This window comes from Taurulus bubalis (assembly GCF_910589615.1).
Source record: "Taurulus bubalis genome assembly, chromosome: 11".
In the NCBI taxonomy this organism is placed as follows: domain Eukaryota; kingdom Metazoa; phylum Chordata; class Actinopteri; order Perciformes; family Cottidae; genus Taurulus; species Taurulus bubalis.
In genome coordinates, this window is record NC_136599.1 from 6,477,414 (window position 1) to 6,486,224 (window position 8,811).

At 41.5% G+C, this 8,811-nt stretch overlaps 1 protein-coding gene across 1 annotated transcript; it reads left to right on the forward strand.

Annotated features, from left to right (window-relative positions):
- Positions 1 to 832: 832 nt before the first annotated feature.
- Positions 833 to 8,520, forward strand: ddx23 (DEAD (Asp-Glu-Ala-Asp) box polypeptide 23). The gene is made up of 17 exons (XM_079225700.1): positions 833 to 883; positions 1,949 to 2,091; positions 2,186 to 2,311; positions 2,733 to 2,823; positions 2,912 to 2,977; positions 3,069 to 3,207; positions 3,299 to 3,435; positions 4,114 to 4,226; positions 4,341 to 4,484; positions 4,686 to 4,911; positions 5,152 to 5,297; positions 5,387 to 5,564; positions 5,855 to 6,097; positions 6,207 to 6,358; positions 6,453 to 6,561; positions 6,959 to 7,133; positions 7,243 to 8,520. Exons 2-17 carry the CDS (start codon positions 1,949 to 1,951, stop codon positions 7,464 to 7,466), a joined length of 2,412 nt encoding a protein of 803 aa, XP_079081826.1. The 5' UTR covers positions 833 to 883; the 3' UTR covers positions 7,467 to 8,520.
- The last annotated feature ends 291 nt before the right edge of the window (positions 8,521 to 8,811 follow it).

The following is an 8,811-nucleotide window of genomic DNA, read 5'->3' on the forward strand; positions in this document are numbered from 1 at the left end:
AGATAGATAGATAGACAGACAGACAGACAGACAGACAGACAGATAGATAGATAGATAGACAGACAGATAGATAGATAGATAGATAGACAGACAGACAGACAGACAGACAGACAGACAGATAGATAGATAGATAGATAGATAGATAGATAGATAGATAGATAGATAGATAGATAGATAGACAGACAGACAGACAGACAGACAGACAGACAGATAGATAGATAGATAGATAGATAGATAGATAGATAGATAGATAGATAGATAGATAGATAGATATTCTCCTCCAAAAACTATCAAGAGGGCTATCAAGACCATTCATTTGTGCACCTCCTTTGATTTTTTTGTATGAATGCCTAGTTTTCTCTGAATTAATAAATGTTGTCCCTGGCATTCTGTTTTTGTTGTTGTTATGTATATTGATATCACTTTCTATTACATGTTCTACAAACAAACACACATTTTAAAAAAAGAAGAAGAAAAAAAGTGAATGAACGGTTAATCTTTTTAATTTTTAAAAGATATAGCTACCATGTACTATACAAATTCTGCTAGATTTAATATATATATAAATCTGTATCGTGCTAACATGTAACACGGTCGCCACCTTGTGCCCATAGCTTGGGCCATAGATGTCATACACAGACAGCCTGACGGTATTTCTGATCAGGCATTTAGTTGTTCATGTACCCAAACAATAGGGGCCCTGAGAAAACACATCCTCTTTGCTGGGAAATGTAGTGTACACAACCGCTGTCTGCATTTTGTACGGAACGCTCAGTACTACAACTCCCACAAACCCCTGCGGTCATTCGCTCGTGTCGAGCGACATGGCGTCTTCTTGAAAGCGTACATCAATCGCAAGTGTTTTCTTGACAAAGTAATTAAGGTAAGCTATAAATGTCGTAAAGAATCAAACTCCTCCTGTTGTGTTTTATAAAGACGAGTCGTTTGACTCGAGCGCGGCTTCAGTTCTTCACGTTTGGGCTGCTTATAGAAGATAGTTAGCCGTTTGGCTAAGTTGTTAGCTAACGTAAGGACCTAGCTCGCTAACACGAGCAGTTATCTGCATTCATTCTGCAGAGTAACTTGTCTCGTTGTTTACGTCGCGAACTGGACCTTAAGTCTTAATTATGTCGGTAAACTTTGGTTTGAAATTTAAAATAAGGCTCAAACTTTTACTGTAAGACCAATAATACACGTTACTTCCGATTCTTGCAGGACAATTAACGTGACATTGATGTAAAACTCAAGCAGAGCTGACTTAGCTAACTTACATGTGTCCCAAACCTTCATTGTTGCTTGTGATATCGATTGTTATATGTATTTCAAAAGCTCTAGTGTTTGGTCTGTTATCGAACATCTTAAAATGTTGTATTTTCCACAAGAGTGTCTTTCTTTTCTTATCATAGAATTACGTAAATAATATGCAAACCCACCACTCAAGCAACTTATGTGAAATAATGATATTTAGTGATTTTATTCAACTAGTTACACCCAGATGGATAATAACCACCCAGTTGTTTCCTCGTAACATCCTGATGTTTTTGGCTAAAAGAGAAAATAAGAACCAATCTTTTCTGTATGTCAATGCTCAACTTTTGCTGTTGTATGAACTTTAGAGTTCAATAATGTTGAGACATAACACTTTGTTGCATTTTTTTATGCGGACACTGAGCATTATAGTTAATGTGTTTTGTAGACCACAACAAAAAACATTACACTTTTCACTTAACAGACGCAGACTACCATCATGAATTAGGCATGGCCAAAGTTTACTTTGTGAGGAAAAACTGTTAAAGCAAATTCAAATGTAATGTTTATCTTGCATTGCCGTTGGAGCATAACTGTAGGCTGTTCATTACGTTATGTCCTCTCAAAAGTCCTGAAGTACTATTCTGCGAGTGAATGTCAAGTAACTACAATTTGACCCGTGACAACTTTGTGTTTGCAGATGGCAGCTGACACGGCAGAGAAGAAAGATGCTGAACCCTCAGGAAGCAAAGACCGAGAGAGGAAACGCTCACGAGAACGTAAAGTATCACCGATACGCAAACGTCGTTCTCGTGAACGGAATCGCTCCAAGTCATTAGAAAGGTAACTAAAGATTTAATTGTTCTAATTTCTTGTTACACACAGAGCGTTTGTCTTATTTTTGTAACATTGTACGTGATTTGTATTATGATCACAGAGACCGACGCATGAAAGACAAGGACAGAGAGAAGGAGCGTGACCGAGATAAGGACAGAGAGAGAGGCCGTGGTAAGGAGCGCGACGGCCATCGGCGCGATAATAAAGATCGTGGCAAGAGGTCCAGGTATGTGAATGATGGAGTGGAGAAAGATCACACGCCGTGTCAATGTTGATACTTTGTTTTGGGGGGGAAACAAAAGCGATGTATGGCCCACCGCTGTGAAGTTTCTCAAACAACAATTCAAGTTATAATTATGACTGTGAAACTGCTATATTCGACTTGGTGCAGTGCCTAGCAATGCTGCAGTGCCTAGCAAACCAAACAAAGGTGGATGCCTTACCTCAGACAAAAGGCAAACAATGTGTATTTTTGTTTTGTATCTGTATTTACTCAAGTGTCAGTTAAATCTGCTATAAGAAACCAAGTTTCTCACAGTAACTTTATTATAAGAGTATTTAAGGGAAGATGTTTTGGAAGTGTACATTGTAATTAGTCAAATACACAATGAATGAATGATAATATCTGTTTGAATTTCCTTTTGAAGAAGTCTCTCTCCAAAGTCGAAGGAAAAATTAAAGAGAGACAAGGATATTAAAACAGAAGAGGAAGAAGATGAAAAGAAGAAGAAAAATAAGGTAAAAATCTGGTTCGGCTGAATCTTTCATGGCGTTACATTACATCGTTTCCTAGGTCGTTATTTTAATGTTTGTTGCTTCTGTTCAGGTCCAACCTTTATCCTTGGAAGAGCTTCTAGCCAAGAAGAAGGCAGAAGAAGAAGCTGAGGCAAAGGTGAGTTTTCTGAGGTTCACATTTGTCTTTTCCTTTTTAAACCCAAGATTATATTTCCCTCACTTCTTTTTTAAAATTTTGCCCGTGTCAGCCCAAATTCCTCTCTAAAGCGGAGCGAGAAGCAGAGGCTATGAAACGTCGGGAGCAACAGACGGAAGAAAAGAGGAAGCTGACGGAAGATGAGAGGAAGAAGAGAAGGATGTTCCAGGACATGGGCAGAAAAATGATGGGTGTGTATCAGGCGCTTGTTCAATCAATTTTAAACGATCTGCATGCAGTTTATAGAGCAAAATGATGGGAACTGAGATTGTGTGTTCATAGAGGACCCGCAGGAAAGGGAGAGACGCGAGAGAAGAGAGCGAATGGAGCGAGACAGCAATGGGAATCAAGACGGCGATGATGGAAGACAAAAGCTCAGAGAGGAGAAAGATAAAAGCAAAGAACTCCACGCCATCAAGGTAAGTCTCAGGAGAAAGAAAGGAGAGCAGAGGAAATGGTGGCGGTGGCCGACAATTTTGTATGTTATATTTGCTTTAAAGTGAGTCTGAAGCCTGATTCAGACCTCCAAACTCCTGTCCTCTTGTAATTTAAATCCCTTCCGAAGATCCCTGAGTTTTTCCAAATAGATCCTTTTCCTAGTATATGATTTTTTTTTTTTGGGTGACAAAATGAAGGGAGGTCAAAATATTTTTTTATGCCATCAGATTAACGTAAAAGGCTGCAACGGCACACGGTTAAATACAAAAAGAGAGAAATGTAACACATCATCGTGTACGGAGGTTCGCGCTTGCGCTCGTCATCGTATTTACAAATGAATTTACCTTGAGGGAAAAGTCCCTCACGCCCACGATGGTCATACATTCTGATAGCAAATATCAACTGAGTGTTGTGGCAAATGTCCTGTTATCTCTTAAAAACAACGTAATAAGTGTAATAGAGTGCGTCACCTCTGCCTGAACAATAAAAGCCATTATATAAACAGCCAACAATGTGATGTATTTTGTCCGAATGGTAGTTTACCATTTGGTATTCAAGCATTGCAAATATCAAAAGGTCGACCTTCTTAAACACCACAAATCTGCGCATTAAAATCCAACATTTGAATCCTGTCATTTACCAAATGAATGTCTTTAAAGGAGCGTTACCTTGGCGGGGTCAAGAAACGCCGGAGAACTCGCCACCTGAATGACAGGAAGTTTGTGTTTGAGTGGGACGCTTCTGAAGACACCTCAGTCGACTACAACCCGATGTGAGTAAACACCAACGGATTGCATCCCTTGAATTGAACCAGGTGTTTTTTTTATTGTTTTTTTATGCATGTGCACCAGTCTCAGTAATGTGATGTTCCCAATCTGTCTCGTAGTTACAAAGAAAAGCACCACGTGCAGCTGTACGGCCGAGGCTTTATCGCTGGCATCGACTTGAAGCAGCAGAAAAGAGATCAGTCAAATTTCTACTGTGACATGATGGAAAACAGACGCACGCTGGAAGAGAAGGAGCAGGAGGAGTGAGTTCAACATGGAGATGATCAGCTCCGTTTGTTTCTTTCAAGAGATACGAGTGGTTTTCAAAAGCTTCTTTACGTTTTTTTTAACCTAACCTGAAAAAGTAACACTGCTTGTATATAAATAAAATTGACTGAAGGTAGAAAATAACAAAATGGCGGTGAAAAGAAGACACAATTCTTATAATTCTCCTCTCCTCTCAGGGTAAGACTGAAGAAGATGCGTAAGAAGGAAGCGAAGCAGCGCTGGGACGACAGACATTGGTCTCAGAAGAAGCTGGAAGAGATGACGGACAGAGACTGGCGTATCTTCAGAGAGGACTACAGCATCACCACCAAGGGAGGAAAGATCCCGAACCCCATCAGGAACTGGAAGGAGTATTCGCTGCCCGACCACATCCTGGAGGTCATCGACAGCTGTGGCTACAAGGTCGGCAAACCGAGTCTCCGTTTCATTAGAGGAATATGAGCTTTTATAACTTTGACAAGCACATTTAGATTTTCTTTTAGTTTCAGCTGTGCACAAAACAACAGGCATAATTAGTAGGATTCTCCCCAACAAAAACTTTAACTTTTGTATTTTCTTCTAACTGACCTACAAACTGATGTATCCTCACTGCTTTTTGCCGGTTCAAATGACTAATAATGACTTTTCTCTCTTCAAATCCAGGATCCGACTCCGATTCAGAGGCAGGCCATTCCTATTGGTTTACAGAACCGTGACATCATTGGTGTGGCCGAGACGGGTAGCGGTAAAACGGCTGCTTTCCTGATTCCACTGCTTGTCTGGATCACCACCCTGCCGAAGATCGACAGGTAACACAGTCCACTCAAATAATGTCAAGTAAACAAGCCGACAGCTCTCGCAGCATTTTTACATTGACGTTTTTGTTCTGTTCGTGTAGGATTGAAGACTCAGACCAGGGTCCTTACGCCGTGATCCTGGCTCCGACTCGTGAGTTGGCGCAGCAGATCGAGGAGGAGACCTTAAAGTTCGGTAAACCTCTCGGCATCCGCACGGTGGCTGTGATCGGAGGAATCTCCCGAGAGGACCAGGGCTTCCGTCTCAGGATGGGCTGTGAGGTGAGACATTCGGAAATATTGCGTGTTGCATTATCAGGGATTTTTTTTCATATGCAACTTAATGATATTTTTAAGTATTCTAAAAATAACAATAAAACAATAAGGTGTTTTTTTGGTATCTGGATATCCTGTTGAGATAGGCGTTAGATAATGGTGTTAAAAAGGATTTTGGTTGGTGTTTTGGCTTACCAGCCTGTTTTCTCTTGGCAGGAAGCTCACACCGCCATTACATTCTTAAAGGGAACGGTTCTTCGTTTCACCAACTCGCGTGGGTTTCTCTTCTCTAACAGATCGTGATCGCCACCCCGGGTCGTCTGATCGACGTGCTGGAGAACCGGTACCTGGTCCTGGGCCGCTGCACGTACGTCGTCCTGGACGAGGCCGATCGTATGATTGACATGGGCTTCGAGCCCGACGTCCAGAAGATTCTGGAGTACATCCCGGTGACCAATCAGAAACCAGACACCGACGAAGCAGAGGACCCCGAGAAAATGATGATGAACTTTGAATCTGGAAAACATAAATACAGACAAGTATGCTCATCTGTCAAAACATCATTTATGTTTAAAATGTGTCGCCAGGTGTTCTCGGTGTTTGTTTTGTGTTTTCACACTTTCTTTCTTTTTTTTTTGCTCCTTTCAGACGGTCATGTTCACGGCCACTATGCCTTCAGCTGTGGAGAGGCTGGCCAGGAGCTACTTGAGACGTCCCGCTGTGGTGTACATCGGCTCTGCCGGCAAACCTCACGAGAGAGTCGAGCAGAAGGTGATGCTGATGTCCGAGGGAGAGAAGAGGTGAGACGCACGCAAACGTATCACTTTGAACGTAATTTCTCTCTTTTTAAAAGTGTCAAACTGAGTGCGTTTTTGGATTGTCTGTGTGATGCAGGAAGAAGCTGCTGGAGGTGTTGTCGCGTGGCTTTGAGCCTCCCATCATCATCTTCGTCAACCAGAAGAAGGGTTGCGACGTGCTGGCGAAGTCTCTGGAGAAGATGGGGGTAAGTCGCTGCAGACTGGAGTCAACAAAAAACAAAAGTTTATGCTCGGAAGAAAACATTCTTAGCTATTTTATTTTCCCTGACAGTTGGTGCAGACATGGTCAAATTGTCTGATTTCTTTTTATTGTATTGTCTCATACTTATTTCATGACTTAAGTAATGACAGTCCCATGAGCCTGAGCTGTACTTTGTGTTAAGCGCTAATTAATGTCGCTAAACATCCTGTTAACATTCATTTTTATAATGAGCATGTTGGCGTCATAGTCCTGTTATGATGTAGGAGAATAAATGGAAAATACATCCGCGGTAAACTCACTCCATTAGCTCTCAGTGAGCTGGATTTCCTCCTAACGATATGAAACAAGACGTAACCTCGGTTGTGTTCTACTTCACGCAGTACAATGCTTGCACGCTTCACGGTGGCAAAGGCCAGGAGCAGCGAGAGTTTGCCCTCTCCAACCTCAAGGCAGGAGCCAAAGACATCCTGGTGGCCACAGACGTCGCTGGTCGAGGTATCGATATCCACGACGTCTCCATGGTCCTCAACTACGACATGGCTAAGAACATTGAAGGTAAGAAGCCCTCGTTCCCAGCATTTTTGTTCATTCTTTATTGTCTGTGTTTTTTTTCTTGTTAAGAATTCACCAACATGCAAAAAACCTCCGTGTCGCCCTCCTGCAGATTACATCCATCGTATCGGTCGTACGGGTCGTGCCGGTAAGAGCGGTACGGCCTTGACGTTCCTCACCAAAGAGGACTCGGTGGTGTTCTACGACCTGAAGCAGGCCATCCTGGAGAGCCCCGTCTCCACCTGTCCTCCGGAGCTGACCAACCACCCGGACGCTCAGCACAAGCCGGGAACCATCCTGACCAAGAAGAGACGCGAGGAGACCATCTTCGCCTGATTCAGCAAGACTGTTTCCACACAAACTGGACTTGAGATGCTGAACACACACACACACACTCACACACACTCGCAGCAGAGTCTCAAACTGTTTCTTTATGTTGTAGCTGTACACAATGTCTGTTTTGCATTCTGGATTTGGTCTCCAGGTATTTCACTCATTTCTTTGGCTCTTTCTCCACCTCTGCCTCCCTCGCTGTTGGTGCAGGAATCATCACCGTACTGGTTTTGGGGGATTTTAGGACTCAAACGTGAGCGGTTTCTCATTGATGTGTGTGCGTGTGTGTGTGTGTGTGTGTGTGTGTGTGTGATTTTTGAATATTTCTACTCATTCAAGTATGTGTAAATGTGGACTCGGTGATAAATGTTATGCTTTGCTTCTCTAAACATGAAGTGAGGATGTAACTGATCTGCACTGTTAGATGATGCTGCTCTCCGGTTATCAAATGAGATCAATACCAGCCAGGATGCGAGTGAGTAGTAAGCGCTATGTTTTATTGATTATTCGGTGACCATAATTTCAGTTTCCTGTTTGTTTAAGAGACCAATGCCAGAAGTGATGGTGATTTTCTTTAGTTTCAGACGCAGCCTCTGACTAAATTGTGATTCATCCTTTTAAATATAAACATTTGTATGAAGTGACGTCCGGCTCGTGACTGCTTAAAAATACTTTTTTTCCGATAGCGATGTGCTCAATGGGTAAATATTGGGATGCAAAGAAGGGTTGAGATCTTTTAACTTTAAGTAACTTCTAGCTCCCGAACATCGAGGAGCGGGAGGGATGTGGAGTTTTGGTTAAATGGACTTTGTTGGATACATGACTTGTTCACAAAACTTTTAAAAACCTGTTTAGATCTTGTTAAGTCAAATACACGAGTCTGACCTTTTTTGTTTTTACAAACCAAAGCATTTACATCAGAAACCCTCCAAAAAGCAATAAATTAGAAACACAAAATAAAGATAAACATGTACAGTATGTTCTTGGATTACCTGCCAAACTTGATTAATTATGATCTGGCCATGTAACCAATAAAGGCTTTTTATTCAGAAGTCCACCCATGCTGCATGAAGTTTGCTCTTATGTTTAAAGATGCGTTTTTACATTTTTTATCTTGTAAAAAAGCAGTTGGATTATCTCATGTTTGTGTTTTTAAAGGCCCTAAAAATATTTTAGTTTTCTCAGCCAGCTTCTTACTGTGGGTGATGAGGCTCTACATTAAACGTGTGTATTTTCTGCCAAAGTTGGAACAGTTATTTTTTTAAAGAGTGATATTAGCTTTTTTTCCTTTCCTTTCTCACTGATTTTAAAATCCAGATGTTAAATAGTTTTTTAGGGGCTTTAAATT

Excerpts from the sequence above, each read along its gene's own strand:
- ddx23 (XM_079225700.1), top strand. The coding sequence starts at position 1,949 with ATGGCAGCTGACACGGCAGAGAAGAAAGATGCTGAACCCTCAGGAAGC. Across the intron at positions 2,978-3,068 it reads AAGAAGAAGCTGAGGCAAAG|CCCAAATTCCTCTCTAAAGC; the intron begins GTGAGTTTTCTG and ends TGCCCGTGTCAG. Across the intron at positions 5,565-5,854 it reads GTCTCAGGATGGGCTGTGAG|ATCGTGATCGCCACCCCGGG; the intron begins GTGAGACATTCG and ends CTTCTCTAACAG.